Genomic DNA, 19,678 nt, shown 5'->3' with positions numbered 1-19,678 from the left:
CTGCTGAAGAGACGGTTGCACAGACACAGTGGAAAAGTCTGAGTGATGGAATGCTGTCCTGCAATGTTTGTGGCTTTTACTGACACACCTGTAACACACACACACACACACACACACACACACACACACACACACACACACACACACACACACACAAAACAGGCTATCCTTGGCATCAACAAATCATGACATGCACTTACTTGTGTAGTATAAGCTCATGCATTTTATTGCCTGTGGCTGGTACAACTTCCTGTTAAAAAGGAAATAAAAATTGCAAAAGAAGTTTCCTGAGAAGAACCTGATCTACCTGATGGTTCTGTTCAGACAGTCACTAAACAGCTAAAACAAAAGAGACAAGAACCATGTTTTAAATATAGATTGGGTGGATTGTCCTTGTAATTTGAAATCCTGAAGCAGGCATTGTTAACCAGCATTGACACATATTTTGTAGTCCTGTTCTGCCAGCAGCAATACCCACCTTGTAGCATGTGTAGCTGTGAAAACTTGAAACACATTAATGATGACGAAAGTGACTCTCTATGGCACTGTGAAACGGGCCTGCCCTAGTACTGTAACACATCATGTAGGACTTGGGGGGTGACATGGCTGTAATTTTCAGCGGGGAGTAAAGGGTCTCTCAGTCCCCCAGGCAAGTCAAGGCGCCCTGGTCACACCCTTCCCAGCTCCCCCCCCCTCCCACTCTGCCCGCCATGTTCTGTAGGAGGAGATACGTGTAGCCTGGCTTTAGCTGGCTTAGCATTAGCAATAGCTAGGCGGAGGCGCAACAAGCTCCTTGAACGCCGCAATAAGTACTCTATCTTGATTTTTTCTTTGGAATTGGTGTAACTCGTGTATGGGTCTATATTCCAGGACTAAAAGTAGAACCCGACGCAGCACAAAAGATATGGTAAGTTACCGCCGGCTTTCAAGACAGTCGAGTTGTTTTGTTTTTCCAGAGTGTCCTGTAATCCAGTTTGCTCTGGTGATGTCTCCACCGAGCACCCGTCTTGGCTGTTAGCTCGAAGGATCGCTAACTAGCTTAGCATGCTACTTGGCTATCTTAGCCCTGAAAATACGTTTGGGAGCTGACCGGAATGGTTGTGTATCCAGGTGTGGGGCTGGCTCTAAATCCAATAAATGTTACGCCGTGTGTTACACTTAGAAACTGAAAGATCAACAGTTGAGCTTTCAGCCCAAACTACGGTATAGTGGCTGGCTTGGTTAGCAGCAGATACAAACACAAGCTCTGCTAGCTTTGATCCAACTTTTTTCAATGCCAAGTTTTTGAGAACGTATTAGAAATTAGCCTTAGTAAGTGGTTGGTCCTCCGAGCGCTAATATCAAAATCAGTGGCTAAACCCTGCGGTATAAAATTAGTCACAAAACAAACTTAAGTCGGGCTTTATACTTTGGGACCTGTGTTAACTAACCACATCAACGTAAGCAAGTTAACATTGTTCGCTAGCGTATTTTGCTAGCTAACCAAAATACTTGCCGCAAGTTTGCACTCAACTTGCTAGCGTTAGCGGTTACCGTAAGTAGCATATGGGCTAGTTATTCCACCCGATGTAATTATTCAAGTGACTGCGCACAAAGCTGCATCCCTGATAACGTTACACCCATCATTATTTCACAATTCAAACGGGTACTTTGACCCAATTAGTCGGAAATATGTTAGTTTGTTAAACACAGAAATGAATTGTAGCTATAGCTACTTTAGCTTATGTGCTATCAGTCACAATCAGTTCGAGGAAACGCTGTGATTTTTTTTTGTGTTTTATAGAGCTGCTTGATTGTTTTTATTTCCTCTACCTATACTGTGATAGAGAGGACTGTTAAGTTAAATCAGCATCTGGCATCTGCTGCTGTGAGTGATCAAGGTAAAACTTCACGTCTATATACTTCTTTATGTTTTTAGGGACATTCTTAACGGTGTGGGCGCTGTCTGTTTACACGCTCCGTTTCCAATCGCCTAACCTGCTGGTAGGTAGGCAGGCAGGCATAAATTATTTGCTGAAAGGTAACGAACAGTGGAAGGGTTTATTTATTTAAATGGGTATGCTGGTGTTTAGACGCGAGCTTTTTTTTTGTCAGGGCAGCATTGAGCCCATATAAACGTGGCTTGAGAGAGGGGTAGGGCTTTGTCTATTGTCAGGATGATCAGTCAGTCACAGTGGGTGACAGATGCATCATCACCGTCCTCCTCCCGTCCCTGACTTGGCTTTGTCTCTCTTGGCCGGCCTAGGAGGACAAAAGGCGGGGTGATGTCGATCAGAAGGTGGCTTCCCCTCCTGTATTTTCCTCACTGCTTCAGGCGTAATGCTCATCATATCCATAGACTTAGGATCACTTAAGGGCTTTTTGAACATGTTTTAGTGGTTTGATTGTCTCTGGGTTAGACATGATTTGACTCTTAGTTTGGCTTGTAGGAACTTAATCCCGGAGTAGTTGAGGATTAAATACTAGTACATGTTGCTGGTGGTTACATTTGAATTTACCTGAAAAGAAGTAAATTCATCGTTAAAGAACTGGCTGGGCTACTTGATGTCACGTTGTTGAACACTCCACTTTGTCTTTCACAACCCATAAAAATGCTCCGTCACACACAAACTCACAGCACAGGCACCTGATTGTGCAAGCCTTATATCTCCAGATCAGCTTTACTCTTACTGTGTGGGCCTGGCAAGGTAGACCTGTTCTCAGTGTATTGCTTCTCAACCCCTAATGCTAATCACAGTCTACCTAGGTTTTGCCAAGACACTCACAGACACTGGCAAAACACACACACACACACACACACACACACACACACACACACACACACACACACACACACAGGATAGTATTGATTTGTGTTGTTGCGTTAGGCAGTTCACTTGTGTCCAGTGTTCACTTTCTTCTTGATGGACCATTACTGTCTGGGATCTACAGGAATGTTGAACTCTGTAGTAAAGTCCTCTCAGTCATTGCATTGTTTCGAAACTGCCCACCAGTTGAATTGGTCTAATGAGAAATACATTTTTCTTTTCTCAGTCCCTACTACACCATGTCCACACTTGCACAGCAATAACTGTCAACCCAGGTTTATGCTTCTCTCTCCATTGATGAGGTTCATGAAGACATCAGTGTCTCTCACATTTTTCTGTCTACAGTCCTTTGATGCTGACTGTGAGGTAATATATATCCTGATACAATCAATTGTAGTGTATTTAAAATGTCATATCATCAAGTAAAACTACTGTATGTGTGCTCTGCGTTTCACTCGTAGGCTATTCACACACTCAGTATGCTGTGAGGCTCAAGTGTGAGAAGGCACTTTTGATAGTTATACTGGTATTACTACTGATATCATTCATATAATCATGACTTTCTGTGACTTTGACAGCTGGATGACAGGAAAAGCAACCAAATATGTCAGTGAGTTACTGTGGCTAATATCAGGAAACAAAAGCACAAAATATAGGTACTTGTAGAGGATATGTTAAATGTAATTCAGTTTAAATCCAATATTGCCACGAGGAAGCCTGTGCAATAAAATATATACAAGTAGGGACTTCTCTGTTGTCTCTGAGCACATGTCACCACCATATTTCCCAACCTCAATTTAAGATTTAATTCACTGACAATTCACAAACAAAACTTACCTAATTTTGTTAATTTGTCTTCCAATTTCCTTTACTCCATGCGTGTTAGTGAGATACAGATGGACAGACAAGCAGAAAAGAAGAGACTGAAAGGGTGGCAGCAGATTATAGGTGTGTGAGTTCATGTGAAAGGAGCAGACCCAGGACTCTTTTTCTGGTTACTTTCTATTCTACATGGCATACTGGCAGTTTGAAAGGAATGATGATGGGCTCAGTCATTCGGACATAATGAACTTGCACTGACACATGAATATGTGTTTCTACACACACACAAACATAAGTCCTGTGTGCTATCTCTTCTGGGCCTTGGGGCTTGAGTGATCTAAGCAAAGAGGGACTGAAAGAAGGCGGGCCGGCGGTGTCTTGTGGTGGGGGTTGTTCCGGGGTGGGGAGGGGGTACAGGGGGGGTGGCATGGACAAGACAGACTATCCTCTCTTCCTCCTGTCTGCCTTGGGTGAATAGGTGATTATAGCAGCAGATGTGTCATTAGGTCTGAGCTGTATTCATGCGGATGCAGGGTGAGGAGGAAGGTGACGAGGGAACGTTTGGAGGAGGTGGGGGGGTGCTCCACAGGAATCACATTTCACTGGCGTTAAGTGAATTTACGGGATGTGCCAAGTTGTTTTCTTACCCCCTCCGAAACACATACACTCACACTCCTCCTCATTTCCTCATCCTTGTCCCCTCAGCTGTCTTTCCATGGCATTGCTAGGCAGGAAGCTCCATGAAACAGATGCATACATATGCACAAATATACATAGAAACATGCAATTTTGGGAGTTAAAAAAATGTACATCTGGCTGTATTTAACACAGATACTGCACAGGCGGCCAATCACTTTTACCACTCTTCGTCTGTTCTTGAAAGTACTTTGTTTAGAGGCATGTTGGTGCATGCCTGGTGCAGGGATCAGACAACTGAATAGGATAAGTCATCATGAGTCTCCATTGATGGTAAGCTGAGGAATAGTGTGCACAGAAAGATCTCAGAAAACCTAAGCTGCTATTAATTACTGACACCAGTTTAAGCGAGATTTGGTAATAACCCTGTTAATGTGGTACGTGACAGTAGTGGGTGATAAGTGTGTGTGCTCAACTAATTTTCTCTAGTTAAAAGCAGACCAGCCTGTGTACTATCTGACTCAAACCAATGAGCTCCTACTGTGTTGTTTGCAGTTGAGCTCAAACTGTATTATTTACAATATCGTATATCCGTGAAACCAGTTTTTATTTCTAAGCAGCCCATATATAAGGACACCGCTTGGTAAATAGAAAATGCATGTATGGTAAATTTGTGTTTCATAACTTAATGTTACAAAAATAAGTGTTTACGTGTGGAACATAGATGTGTAAGGCTCCACACACTTTCCATACTTGTGTTTGTGTCAGTCAGGAAGTGATTAGTAGCTGGGCTGCTGATCTGTTAGAAACAGGACAGAGGAGTCATCAGTCACTCCTCTCGTCATCATCAGAGACTGGAAATGGTTTATCTCCCCTGCCACCCACCAAAGGGTGGAAACACATTTTTACTCACTCATTGCTCCGGCGTCTCTGAGGAGTATACTGAATGTTAAAACACCGATCCTCCAGAAAAAGGATGGATAAAGGCCCATTAATGGTCTAAATTGGTCTTCAATCTTTACAAAATTAAATTAGCAAAGTTTTGAACCCAGCTATGCTAAAAGAAGCTTATGCTTTTGTGCGTTCTTTGTATAAATTGCCCTGACCTTCCCTTGTGCTAAACTGGTGTCAAAAACAATCATCTTTACATTATTTTAAATCTTAGAGCAATACCACACACATCTATGGAAAATTAGCCATTATTTTAGGAAAATGACTTATTAGACCCATCTCCAGCAACCGTGTCATCAAAAACTGAATATGTACAGTGCTAATAAACTGGTGACTCCGAGTATAGAGACGATTTGTTCATATACACTCTAAGGCAGATTACTGTAGACCTTTTTTGATACCGTAAAAGTCTTTAAGTAAGACACTCTTATCCTTAACCTGTGTAGGTTTTCTTAAATAGTTTGAGCATTATTTTTATTTTATGTTTTTTAATTGCAAAGATCCTCTGATTGGTCCCAAGTAATCTTGTGTTTGCTTTTGAATGTTTTGTGTTCTTGTTTTTGCTGCCATTTCTTGTCCTCCAAGCCCACCCAGTGAGCTGCTTTACCACCTAAGTCTTTCTAAACAGCCTGGGAATAGCATGACCACACAGACCTTACTGCCCCCGACACTATTCATTTTCAACACCCTGACTTGTAATTTGTAATTGAGTCAAATTACTGTAAACTCAAATGACATCACAAAAATGCAAACGCAGCTCTTGGTTACACCACCCTAGCCTTGTATGATACAAAGACGATAGGCTCTCTACGCCTGCATGGAAATTGTTTATAAGTGTGAAAGTACTAAATGTATTGTTTTTGTCTAGTTTCAAAAAGGAAGGCCCTACAGCTGTTCCTATAAATACAAATTATCTTCACAAATCTCTGTTTAACCGTGGAGATTACACTGACAGTCGGTACTTGACTCAGGTTAAAACTATGACTCTACCAGATGTTTTGTTGTGGGTTTTATTGTTTATTTTTATTGTTTGAAATATTCTTGGAAAAAAAGATATTCTTTTTGCTTTTTAATTGCAGTTTTTTTCAAGGTAGGTTGAAAAATATTGATTATTTCATTCAAATTGTTTTACTTTGATAGAAAAGGGGAAATTGTATAAAACAAATACTGAGCCTGTTCAGATTTGAGTGCTTACTCAGAAACTGATTAGAATGAGTGTCGCTGGTTTTGAGTTGTATGCTATTTTTGTTTGGGTATAGTGTAATATTTTTTCTCCTTTCCCATACCCTTAATGTCTTTTTTTCTTCTTCTGCACACTAACCTGTTATTTGTCTGTTTGCCGTAGGTGATGGCGTGGTCATGTGTGCAGCCAGCGCCGTTTGTGTGGAGATGGTTTTAACAGACGCTGTTCTGGTGGACTCAGGAACGCTACACTGGCCTGGAGAAGCCTCATAGACAAACACAAACACACGCACACAACACACACACACACCTGTATACAAAAAAGACTTCCACTTACACACTCCACTTCTGTGCCGTGAGAAAGGACGCAGACACACGGACACGTAACACAAGCTTCACCTGAAGCACACACACACACATTCACATTCTCTGTGAGTGTTAGCTGCTCTTCTTTAGACAGCTTTTTGTGTCCCAGCTCCTCTCTTGTGTGAGAGTGTACATTGTATTTCTTCCTGTCTGTCCCATCTCCACCGCCACCATGCCGAGCTCCACCATCCGCCGGCAGATGAAGAACATGGTGAACAACTACTCTGATGCTGAGAAGAAAGTGAGAGAGGCCACTTCCAATGACCCTTGGGGCCCATCGTCTTCCCTCATGTCTGAGATCGCAGACCTTACCTACAACGTGGTGGCCTTCAGTGAAATCATGAGCATGATCTGGAAACGGCTCAACGACCACGGCAAGAACTGGCGTCATGTCTACAAGGCACTCACCCTGCTCGACTACCTGATCAAGACGGGCTCAGAGCGGGTGGCGTTGCAATGCAAAGAGAACATCTTCGCCATCCAGACTCTGAAGGACTTCCAGTACATCGACAGAGATGGCAAAGACCAGGGCATCAATGTCAGGGAGAAGAGCAAGCAGCTAGTGGTCCTGCTCAAAGATGAGGACCGCCTAAAAGGAGAAAGGTAAGATGTTTTAAAATAAAATTGTAACACACAATCAGCAGTTGAAATCGGCTTGTGTTTATGAATAGATGGAGTGATTTGATTGGTTTTATATTAGGCTGTGCAGAAATCTGAATTTGCGTTTGTCCTTCTCCTCTAAAATGTAAAATATAAAACAATAACTAGTTCTTTCAGTGGGTCCGATTTTATTACTGCTGACCTAGAAGCTTTATAACTAAAGAAGTTAACAAAAATAAATTAATCTTAAGAAACGCTATTACATTGAATTTCTAAGTTAGACTAATAATTTCAATTATTATACTGAACTGTAGTTAATAGTGCAGTTTGTGTTTACAGACTTGAAATTATACTTCCTTCACAGTGGCAAGCTCAGCTCGGACATGTGTAGACGGTTTTAAATGGTATTTCCTGCTTATTTATCTAAACCCTTTACAAAGAACTCCAATAATTATCTGGCTGATGATTGTCAACACTCGCTGTAAACAAATTCTAATAACAATCACAGCATCAGGAATGGGGATTTTACTATGGGTTTTTCCCTTAAGAGTATCACACTGTGGTTGTCCCCCAGGGAGCTGGGGTACTTTAGGACTTTGTTTATTGTGTTTCAACACCTGTTGGTTCTAAACAAAGATGGATCCTTGAAAAATGGCCACAGAGTCGACAGTCTTTCCCAGAATAACAGTTTTAAGCAAACACCACTCTGGACATGAGTTGTCTACTTCATCCATTCTAGATATTATATTATAGATATTGGTGAATAATTAAATTAAATAAGTTGACCTGTGCTCGTCTCATACTCTGCTCTCCTTGATTTGTTCATCCATTTGTCTTCTTTATAACACACAATATCTCAGACACAGATGAGATTTTGACCAAATTTAGGGCACTGCACATTTCCAGAATTAGACTAACTGGCCCAGGGCGGATAATTCATTATTTGTTTGACAGCGTGTTTAATTCTCCATAATGATTTTGCCGTGGTATTTTAGAATTGAAAGCATTTTAAACCCAGATTCTCAAGGTGGTTTTGGTAATGGGCTTGATCTCATTATCTCAAAGTCCTTTTGGACGTCACAGCAGCGATTATAAGAATCTTGATTTGAGCAATGGTGACTGATCATATCCTATTATGTTTTTTTTTTATCCTGCTAGGTCTCAGGCTTTGAAGACCAAAGAGCGCATGGCCCAGGTGTCCACAGGGAGCAGTCAGATGGGTTTTGGCCGAGGTTCATCTCAGCCCAACCTCTCTACTTCCTACAGTGAAGAGTACGGCAGGTCAGAGGGCTCACCTGCCTCTTACCATGGCTGTAAGTATTAGCTTATAGTCTCCTCATTGGCTGTAAACACACAGACACACACAGGGCTCATATATCTTGGCAACACATGTAATAACAGTATACTCCATTATTATTGTGTCCCACTTGGTGCAACTTTGGCCTACATCCTGAAACCTGCCCCTCCCCCTGTTCTGTCTCTGGCTTGCAGTCCCGCAGTAGGGCTGCATTCCTCAGCTCTCTCTCACACACACAGAAGAGGAAGCAGAGTTCACCCCCCAACCTCTGTCATCCACATGACAGAGGAGTCTCAGTGTTTCGCTGCTGAATTATGAGTGTCACTGCTGAAATTTCACATGATTCATGAATATTCACAATGAAACATGACTACTGCAACTTGCACTTGCGCACAGCAGACTTGAGCTAGTATGACATGAAGGGGACCCTATCACACACCCAAATAAATACACGCACACAGATATGCTGTTTTGCGAGTATGTGTGCAACAGGTGGCTAATTCACTCAGGAGAAGCAGTATATGGCGACAAAGTAGACGCGCCTGTCTCTCCTAACGGAAAGTCTTGTTTTTTATCTAACTTCTTTGCCAAAGACAGTAGAAATATAACACAAGTACCCTAAGTTGAGTTTAATAAAGTCACCGCTTCTGAAAGTCCATGGCGGAGTAATTGTTACAAGCCAAACTAAATGGTTACTTGTTGATATTCTGTACACTGCTGCACATTTTGCATTCATTACTCAGATTAGACATGTAATCAAACAGACGGTGTACAAAATAGGTAATATCTGTAGGGAATACTACCAAACCATGTCCAAACATTGCACTACTGTGAGGTTGGCACCCCATGTGATGAGGATGTGAATACAACTATTTCAAGTTGTTTGTAAAAATTTGTGCTCGAAACATTTTTGAGAAATCAGGTAGTAAAGTTTTAAGAATAGGCATATTACATCAGCAGCCCCTTAAGACCCAAATGACTCAAAAGAGGTCTCACGGTTTGTACATCATTTGGAAAACAAACATCGGTGCTTCACTGTGTCTCAAGTTATCATAATTTATTCATCTCATGTGTAATGCTGATAACTGGAGAATTAATGAAGCAATAATGTTTGTTTTGCTCGCACAATTGATGCACAAGCGAATGAGTCACCACTTTGGAGTCATTTGGATGTTAATGGGGTGCTGAGGCCTGTGCTTAAAAATGTAATGTTTAATTTTTCTAAATTGGTGCAAGCACAAATTTTTTATTTTGCCTGATGTGCACAGTGCCATTGCTGAAAAAATCCTCAGGGGCTAAATGAATCTTCTCCTGTCTTCAATGATATACTCAGTCCTCTAGAGACAGAGATGGAGACAGCCACACAGTGTAGCAGGGTAGATGGAGAGCACCAGGAGATACAAATTACCAGTATAAAGGTTTGGACAATTTGTACCCAATGATAAGAGGGGCTAGGCATGTAGTATTTGTTTCCCTTTTACGTATGTACACTTTTTCATGTGTAAAGGATGTAGTAACAGCTCCCACAAATGCACATTACACCTGCCCCTCTAACCCTCTTTAACAACTGTGATAAGTAGTTTTATTTTATCATTCCTCGACCAGCCAGTTCTTCTACTTTTTCCAACAGAGAATGAGCTCTTGGAAGCTTGACATAAAAGCAGAGTTCAAATGGATTGAAAGAAAGAAGGAGTGAGAGAGTTGAAAAGAAACAGAAATCACCGTCAGGACAGAGGGGAAGAATGGAGAAGTTGAAATGAAAGAATGAACCGTGGCCTCTTTTCCTTTCACCTTCTGACCCCCACTCCTTTATACACAGCAGGATGACTACGTGAGTGTCTGTCTGCTGCAATGCATGTGGTTTCAGCCTGCTCTGATCTTACGTGTGACACAGAGCTGTGTACATCTTTTACTTAGTGACCTACGTTCCTGTATGTACGTTATGTTTGAATGTGTGGCTCAGAGGCGGAAGCTTCAGCAGCTGAGTCATCAGTTGAGAAAACTGAAGGTGATATTGGCCAATAGAAGCGAGGCTGGGTGGGAGCTGTGGGGGTGTTGCCAGGGGGGATTTTTGAGATTCCAGTCGAACTTTCCGAGTATTGTTGTCCAGAAAGGCGATGAATGAATGGCCATGCAAGTGTGACTGTTGGTTTTAGCTTGGCATATCCAACATCCTTGAAGTGTCTCAAAATCTTTGCTTTAATTTGCTTTATCTTAGGTATTAAAACCTGCATGTGTATGTTCATTAATTAACCCTAAATGTATTCTAGTTCAGTTGACCTAAACCATTGTTTCTGCAATGCAGATGGCGCACAAAACACAAATTATAAAACAATGAATGGAGTTCAGTAACTCCAAATCAGCAACTTTAATGCAATACGTGTGCATGTGTGGTCTAATGTGAGTCAAGGTCGTGGGGCTCCCAGTCTTTTCTCAGTGGAACACCACAGAGTAAAAACATGACTTTTATTTAGTTTTATTATCATTCATCCTCTTTGGTTGTCTCCCATCCTCCTGACCAGTGCTCAGTCAAGCTCCTGCCTTTGCCTACAACATGTAGGCCTCCCACAAAGGTCAGAAAAAAATGCATTTTCACAGTTTGAAAATGTACAAAGAAATAATGTTGTAAATTGCATATGAGTCAATCTCCTCTGAGGAACTGCCTCTCTCACCAGATTTCTAAGAGAGGGAGAGACAAAAGACAAATGTGGGGGTAGTTAGTGGTCGACACCCTGGGATTTAAAAAAGAAATCCTGCTTGCTATTATCACCACATAAATCTGCTGATGATGACACTAGTGGCCATAAGCCCATTTCACTCCTCTACAAACTCACTTCTCTCTGTTCAGAGCTTGATTTGCATGTTTATAAAGTCTTAACTTTGTTTGATGGCTTTTTTTAAGCTTAAGTATTTGTTTAATTTCAGTTTTGTTGTTTATTTGTTGAGTCAGTAAACATAGCACCACAGAAAATTAAGGTGGTGAGATAAGAAACAACTGGATTAAACAGTAGAGGGATATGATAGAAGAGTGATTCAGAAGATTTGGCTTTTAGAAATGCATTTTTCTGCTAGCAGGCAGAGCTGTCTGTGAGGTATGCCAAGAAATTGTGATTTTCCATATATGGTCCATTCCCACAGTGGTGGGCAAGAAACTGGTGTGTTTTACTTGGCTTTGAGTTTTGTTTATTTGTCTTTCTGACTCGCTACTATTAAGTGTTGCACTGTTTGTTATTGTATGCCAGTTTAGTCTCTCTTTAGGCCTAGTGACTGAAAACTGTTGTTAAAACTCTCTTCTGCTTGGCAGTTTTTTTTGGAAAGATTTAAAGAGAACTCCTGGAAAATATTCCTTTTGATTGAAGATGGTAATGCATCCCACAGTGAGGAAACTTACCACCTGTTGCACAGTACACATTTTGTGCCTTGTTAAGCACTGAGGCTTCTGTCTGCTTTTTTGACTGGTTGGATATTGTCCAGAGTTTCACATATAACCATATCAGTCCATCATATTCTGCAGGGTTATATACTGTCTGGGTGTAGGCTGTGGTACATCCTTGTTCACTGTCTATTTAAGGGAGAAATGGAGCTGATGTTGAGGACATGGCTGAAATCCCACCAGCTAACCAAACACACCTTTAGCCCTGGTACTTGTGGTCACTTTCCCTGGAGACATACAGCCTGGACACGGAGCAAGGGAGACATAGGTCAAGACAAGGAGAGACGAGACGAGGACTGGGGTCAGAGGATGAAGTTGCTAGACAAATCATTTTTTTGAATCATGGAGAAATCAGGCTGTTATGCTGCTATATAATCAACACAAAATAGGCTCTTGTAAGGCTAGGCATATCCCCTGATTGTAAGTATTAAGTTGACATTTTTTCTTTGACAATTTCAGGGAAGGCCAAGTGTTTTAACTGTTAAAGGAAAGGTACTGTTTCCTCATTTACTTCATCATGGAAACATTGATGTGGCAAATTTATTCTGCAATGTTAATAAAAAAAAAAAAACCTGCTGATGTGACATCTACTGCCTAAAGAAGTCTTGTCAAGGCAAGAGGATGTTAGTCAAAGTGTGAGGTTTCAAAATTAAATGTGTCAAATAGTGAAACTAACCACCAGTGTTTCCCCACGCCATGTTTGTGTCACTGTTGTTGTTTTGCCTCTGTGCTAAGGCCTTTACGTATCCTTCTCTAACCATCTGCATTCAGAATAGGTATCAAAATAATGTTACATTATATACAAGATCATCATGAAGTGAGTACTCAGTAAGTGTGTGTGTGTCTTTGGGAGTGTCTACATCAGCAGCAGAGCATGTCATGACTGGTCTGTGTTATTTGGAGCAGAGACAATTAAAAAAAAAAAAATGAGGCATATAGAAAGAGAGAGACAATGTTTGTTATTGAAATTAAAGTTCAAGTCTGAGGGGAATGGTCTATGGTAGATCAAAAATCCCACCCGCGTAACTTTATTACTTTTTCAATGCATGAATCATTGCACAGAAAAATCTTACATTAAGCCATAGAAGGAACAGGTTCAGTGTACAAACAACTTTGCACACCCACAACATTCACACACAGCCAAGACCACACCAAGCTGAACTGCCACAGAGTGACATTATATAGAGGAAAAGTCAAGAATTGTGATGGACGATGTCAGTGTTTTGTCATCGCCACCCACACCATGGTTCTCACAGAAACAACAAAGTTACTGCTTCCTAAGAAAAACATACACAGCCACATTTTGAATTAAATAATCCACTGTAAGCTTCCTTAATGGGTGTCTTTTGGCATTGTAATTCTGTAGTCCTGGCCAGATAATGGCCTGTGTGTGTGTGTATTTGCCACGTGCAGTGTCAGTGTATTTTTTGTGCTGCCACATGGCCTGATCTAATCCATTAAGCTGAATGGACCTGTCGTCCCTTACAGGCTAATTTAAGGCATATATTTACACACTTACGCACAGTATTTTCTACCCACTACAAATGCAACCCAAAGGTGACTTTCTTCACTAGACAGCACCGTGTGAAGACGTGTGATTGTATCTATTGTAACAGTGGTTGGCTTTGGAGAGTTGATGCAAAGAATTTCAAAAGCCAATGACGCAACTTTTCAGTGTAATTCTAGTGCATATTCAGTGTATGATGGAGTCCCATGTGGCAGTGATGCTAACATACATCCTGATTGTGTTTGTTAGCCACGTCTCCCAATGCGGGCTCAGAGCTGGAGCAGGCCAGACCTCAGACCAGTGGAGAGGAGGAGCTACAGCTGCAACTGGCTCTGGCCATGAGCAGAGAGGCTGCAGAGCAGGTAAACACAGAAACACAAATCCACAAGAACACGTGTGCTAACATGGCAGAGCATGAGTCCATGCTTGTCATTATGTTCTCTCACTGTGTAGCTGTGATTGAAGTTGCAGACCATTTACATTGCATTTGTGGAAACCAGTTTATTTTTATATTTCAATATTAGGATTATCGATGCAGCTTTTTTTGACAGACTGAATTTGATAATCTTTGATACAGTATATGAGTAATCATCTTATGTAAACCCTGTAAACTTTTTCCATTGCCAGTTAATCAGTTTTTTTTATGGACTGGATGCATCTGTTTCTCAAAATCCCTCAACCTGGAAAATTGTAATTGTAAGAGAGGCAGGACATGATAAAAAAGACTTACTTATTACACAGGTAAATACTTTACTACTGCTCGATTTTAATATACCACCAATATTGTACATCTATTAGTCAAATGCTTTTGCCCAGGCAATTATCTTGGGTTGGTGTTTGCAAATGAGAGCAAACATTGAAATTAATATGATCAGCAACTGAAACCAAGAGGTATGATTTTTTTTTTTTTTTAACCTTTTTACCTCTTTACTTATCCAAGTTCCAGAGATTATTTGGATAGATAGGGAAATAAAATATGATTAGATTAGTTACATTGTTCTGAAGATGTCATGCCTTCCACAAGAGCAAGACTAAAAAAGGGAGAAGTTGTACACATGCTGCTTATACTGTGGCTGTTTAGGAGGAGCGCATACGGAGAGGGGACGACCTGAGATTACAGATGGCCTTGGAGGAGAGCAAGAAAGAAGGTCCAGGCTCGGCAAAACTGCCCAAGAAGAAGAAGGAGGTAAAATACACACAAACATGGAGACAATAGTGACTCAGTGATTCCATTATCATCTCCATACTCCTGAAATGTTTTTTTTCTCTCCCAATCCCCTTATTCTGCCTCTGCCTTCAGTGGCAGTAATGAAGCCACTAACTGGCGGCAGACTGCCAGTTAGTGGCTTCATTTACTCGTCATTGTTCTGCCTGAATAGCCGGCTGACTGGAGTTTGAGGGCACACACAGCTGAAGTGATGAAGAAGTAGGGCTGCATGACTATGCTCATGTTTTATCCCAGTACATAATGACATGACCAATGTCAGTGTGTTCTCCTCATCTTTTTCCTAACCATCTTTATTTATCCCATTCTTCTTTTTCCTCTTTTGTCTGCATCCTTTCTTCTTCCCCTTTTTCATGTCTGCTGTCCCCTTGTCTCTCTAACCCATTTTCCCTGTCTCTTTCTAGCCACAGTCGTCTTTGATGGATCTGATGGATGTCCCAGAGCCTGGCGCCAGTGCTGACCCCTGGGGCGCAGGGGCCGGAGCTGGAGCCGGAGCCGGAGCCGGAGCCGGAGCTGGAGCCGGAGCTGGAGCTGGAGCCGGAGCTGGAGCTGGAGCTGGGGCTGGGGCTGCTGCTGCTGCTGCATCAGCTGACCCCTGGCAGCCTTATGGTATACACAATCTCACTGGAAATGGTCACATCACATGATATCCACGCACTATCGTCATACAGAAGTATTTTTGTAAACAGTCTCTATTTCTGTGTGTGTGTCTCTGTGTGTGTCGTCTGCGCTGTCCACCTACTCTCAGCACTGTGACTCTTTGTTAAATAGGAATGCTGCTCCACTGGCAAAGTAGCATTACTGCACAAGGGGAGGGGGTTGTTTGAGCAGTAGTTTTACATGATGTTGATTCAGATATCTGTTGATAGCTGTTATTAGAACATGCATGACACTATTTTTGCCTGTGTCTTTTATTTTTCCTTTCACATCTTGCTCCTACTGTCCCCTCTGTCCTCTGTTGCATGCTTCATCTAACTCCCATCCACTCCCACACTTCTGAACCTCTCCCTCTCTCCTCAGGGTCTGCCCCTAAGCCAGCAGCCCCAGTGGATCCATGGGGTGCTCCCCCTTCTGTCCCACCCATGAAGAGCAATGATCCCTGGGCACCAAACTCCACTCCTGCCTCTGATCCCTGGAGCTCTGCAGCTGCTCGCCCCAAAACATCCAACCCAGGTGACCATCAGGGGAAAAAGTAGCTTTGTCCCTGGCATCAGTTGCAGTACCACAACTGTACCTCCACCAAAGAGTTTAACATTTCACTAGAAAATTTGTTATGGAATGATGTATTTGAGTCTAAAACAGATTTGGAGAATTGTTTAGCATTTGACGAAGTTTGCACTCTTTGCGTTCTCTGCATTTTAAAAAATGAAAAACACGTCTTATCAGTGGCTGGTTAGTGTCTCGAAGCCTCAACAGCTGTGTCAAAAGGAGCACATACAGTAATGTCTATGTGCTTATTGTGTTCAGTTGTCTTTTAGTTTGCCATAATATTCAAACTCATTCATACTTGTGTTGTCTGTTTCCATCTGTCTACGTGTGTGTGTCTACTGTCTTTTTATGTGATCTTCTGTGTGTGTGTATGCGTTTTCCCCTTTCAGGTAGCTTTGACCTGTTCAGTGCATCCAACGGTACGTCCAAAGAGGACTTCTCAGAGTTTGACAGCCTGCGCTCCTCCTCCTCTGTCCCCACTGGTACTCACCCTTGTCTTCGTCTCTCTAATGACACGGAGTCTGTGTTGTTCTTCCTCTGTGTCTGAAGTGATGCCTGTCTGCAGATACAAAGTTTCTGCGGGGCACAGACACTCATGTCTTGTCTTTGTATGTAAATATCACCAGACCTGAGCAAAGACTGAGTTCAGACCACTTTTTTAATGTTTGATGATTCTCCACAGCAAAATGCAATCTAATGCTGCTTTAATCATTTTGAGTGGTGGTAAAATAGCTCTTTGCTCTGGTCTAGTGCCATATCACTGTGGTCTAATCTATGCAGCTTTTATGTGTTTATTGCTAAATGCATTAGACTTGTGCCATCTAGTTTATGGAATCCCTTTCAGATCCACACTTTTCTGATTTAGTCTGGTGCATCTGAACCGACAAGATGTTCAAAAATTTTTGAATTGAACTCATTCACCACTCCATTCAGGTTGGTTTATGAGAGGGTTCCCGTCAATAGCTCGGCACAGGTCTGGGTGTTCTTCTCATGTGGTTTGGCAGTCTCTGGGCGTGGGAGGGTCACATTGATGTCAGACTTTTGCTGTAGCTGAACACAAACACTTCTGATACACTCAAGGACAAGGTGAGAATGAACACAATCACAGACGTACAAAGCTACTTTTTCCAGAAGGGGGGGGGGGGCAACTTTAAACTTTGAGCCACCTTGTCACCATATGGTGTGTGGAGGACAAGTACTTCAGTGATTTGGAGGAAGCAGCCCTCTGCAGAATGAGTTGTAGAAATGTTACTGTTTGAATCAGCTCTGGCTGAAATCTACAGGATTTATGGGGCGTGTCTGATTTTATCAGGAGTTTTTTTTGGCTCTGCTGCATCTTAGTTCTTGTTCTGAGGAGACACTTTCCATCTCTGACATTTCCTCCTGTGTGCGTGCGTGTGTGTGCGTGTGTGTGTCAGCTGGCATGCTGGGTTTGTGCGTGTCCGTGTGTGTGAGTGCATTAATGAATGTCTCTGCTGCCGTCTGACTGCTGCTGCAAAAACAGCCAGGCTGTCTGCCTCTGATGTCCTCTCGTAATAGAATCTTCTGATCATTTTATTGTATCAACTTAAATGTGAATGTGGGTGCTCACGTGCAGGTGGGCGCACATGTTTGTGTTTACACAGGGTTGGTAACAAGTGTGAGTTTTTTGTATCAGAACCTGAAGAGTTAACCACAAGAAAAGGTATACATTAAATATAAAAAGTACGTCAGCTGTCTGTTCAATATTGCAAATGTACAGTCTTTTCTGCTGCCTTTGCAGTGAAAGACTAGACAAGAAATGTTATTGATGATTTCATGATGTTTTGTCCACTCAAAGAGGAGCATGTAACAGTGTGTCATCAGTGAAATACAACCACTACCTTTGCTCTCTGTTCCCCAGGTGATGGGGGCGTAGCATCCTCTGTTCCCTCCCAAGCCAGTCTTGCCAGCAGCAGCAGCCTGGACCTCTTCGACCCCCTTCCCACCTCCGCCTCTATCATTACAAACCCAACCAGAAAGACTCCCGAGTCCTTCTTGGGTCCCAATGCTGCCCTGGTCAATCTGGACTCCCTGGTGTCCAAACCAGCCCAGCCTGCGCCAGTCGTCAACCCATTCTTGGCTTCAACAGGTGGGTAGAAAATATCAAGCCATTATTATCGAAATTTGAAATGTTCTTACTCTTTCAACTTTTTAATGCTTTTATAGACTATATTTCAACTATATTTTATAGATGTTAAAATAAAATGAAAAATTGTTCAAATTTGTGCATAGGAAAAGTTCAAAGAAATTAGGTTTTTCTATAGATGTACACACAGGATCTTTCAAACAGGTTAACACACTAGTTAACATGTACTGATTAGATAACAGTTGGCGCGCTTGGTAGTGTAGTCAGTAAGCCAAGAGACATGGATATACACGTGCAGGCCTGAACACACACAAGCAGACACACCCATCTGCACAGTTTAATGCTGAATCATTGACCCTGTCCTGTCCTAGCTGTGGTGGAAAGAGGGATGAATCATATTTAATTTATTTCATAAAACAGTAGTACACTATTGTAGAGTTTTTTTATGCTGATTATATTCATGTTATACGTAAGTTCTTGTTTTGTTATGTTTTGGATTGCATTTAGTATGGTAGAGCCCACTGGTTCACCGAGCTCAGTAATATTTCCTCTCTTCCTTTGTCCCCTACCTGTCTTTATATAGGTGCCTCCGCTCCAGCTGCAGCAGCCCACGCCAACCCCTTCCAAGTGAGCCAGCCAGCTCCCCCCACCCTCAACCAGATGCGGGTCAGCCCCATGCCAGCCGGCTTCGGCAACATCGCCGAGCCAATGGCCCTCCCCTCCATTCCTGCTCAGCCCATCACCATGGTGCCCGTGGCAGGGATGGCCCCTATGGGCCGCGTGATGCCAGGAATGGGGGTCGGCCCCGTCGGAAGTGTGGGGATGAGCCCGGGGATCCCGGCCTCCATGTCCATGCCTCAGCCCCTGATGAGCATGCCCCCCCAGGCTGGGACGCAGCCTGCGGGAACCACCAACCCCTTCCTTTTGTGAGGGGGTGACTGGGGTGACGACTTGCTCCAGAGTTACCCCTCTTCTCTCTCTTTCTCTCTCTTCCACTTTGGCTCCTTAAGAAGCTTGAAAATGAACAAGGAGATGTCTTATCCCATTTATCCCTTTTATAACCAACTCCTACCCAGGTCGTAGTCCCAGCCTGCCCTCCTCCTACCTTACCACACTCCTTCTCCTCTGTTTCTTTCTCTCTATGCTACAAGCTGCCTAGTCCTGTGTGTTCCATACTGATCTGACAATGATGTTGGTGACCACAAAGAGTTTGCATCTGTCTTCAGACTTACAGAGTAGCAATGGTGTTTACAGTTTTTTCCACAGAGGCAGGACAGGACCCAGTCTCTCGTCCCTGTCCTCCTCTCATTCACTCGCCTCCTCTCTCCCTAACTTCTTCCCTTAGGACTGCTCCTTTCTTCTTCTGTGGTGGAGTGACAGGAGAGTATGACTGTACTAACGCCAGGATCTTATCTTTTCACTAGAGCTAATCTTTTATAAGCCCTGTCAGCTGGTGTCTGTTGTGTGTGGGTGTGGGTGTGTGTGTGTGTGTGTGTGTGTGTGTGTTTGCACGTGTGTGTGTGAGAGCGCACATCT

General features: G+C 42.5%; 1 protein-coding gene across 3 annotated transcripts; it reads left to right on the top strand.

Moving 5' to 3' along the window:
* The first annotated feature begins 748 nt into the window (after positions 1-748).
* Positions 749-19,669, top strand: epn2 (epsin 2). 3 transcript variants are annotated; one of them, XM_087171411.1, is made up of 10 exons: positions 749-907; positions 6,562-7,367; positions 8,523-8,677; positions 13,851-13,963; positions 14,683-14,787; positions 15,231-15,435; positions 15,847-15,999; positions 16,425-16,517; positions 17,918-18,145; positions 18,726-19,669. In XM_087171411.1, the coding sequence occupies exons 2-10, from the start codon at positions 6,937-6,939 to the stop codon at positions 19,070-19,072; spliced, it is 1,830 nt and encodes a 609-aa protein (XP_087027537.1). In that variant the 5' UTR covers positions 749-907; positions 6,562-6,936; the 3' UTR covers positions 19,073-19,669. The 3 variants fall into 3 exon arrangements, with proteins under 3 accessions (XP_087027537.1, XP_087027538.1, XP_087027539.1); XM_087171412.1 differs by having other exon boundaries at positions 16,425-16,454; positions 18,726-19,668; XM_087171413.1 differs by lacking the exon at positions 16,425-16,517 and having other exon boundaries at positions 18,726-19,668.
* The last annotated feature ends 9 nt before the right edge of the window (positions 19,670-19,678 follow it).

The sequence above is a fragment of the Seriola lalandi genome, unplaced genomic scaffold (genome assembly GCF_002814215.2).
Source record: "Seriola lalandi dorsalis isolate HSWRI2012SDOR001 ecotype SW California unplaced genomic scaffold, Sedor1 jcf7180002054997, whole genome shotgun sequence".
NCBI classification, from domain to species: Eukaryota; Metazoa; Chordata; class Actinopteri; order Carangiformes; family Carangidae; genus Seriola; species Seriola lalandi.
This window is presented reverse-complemented; position numbering and strand designations above follow the sequence as displayed.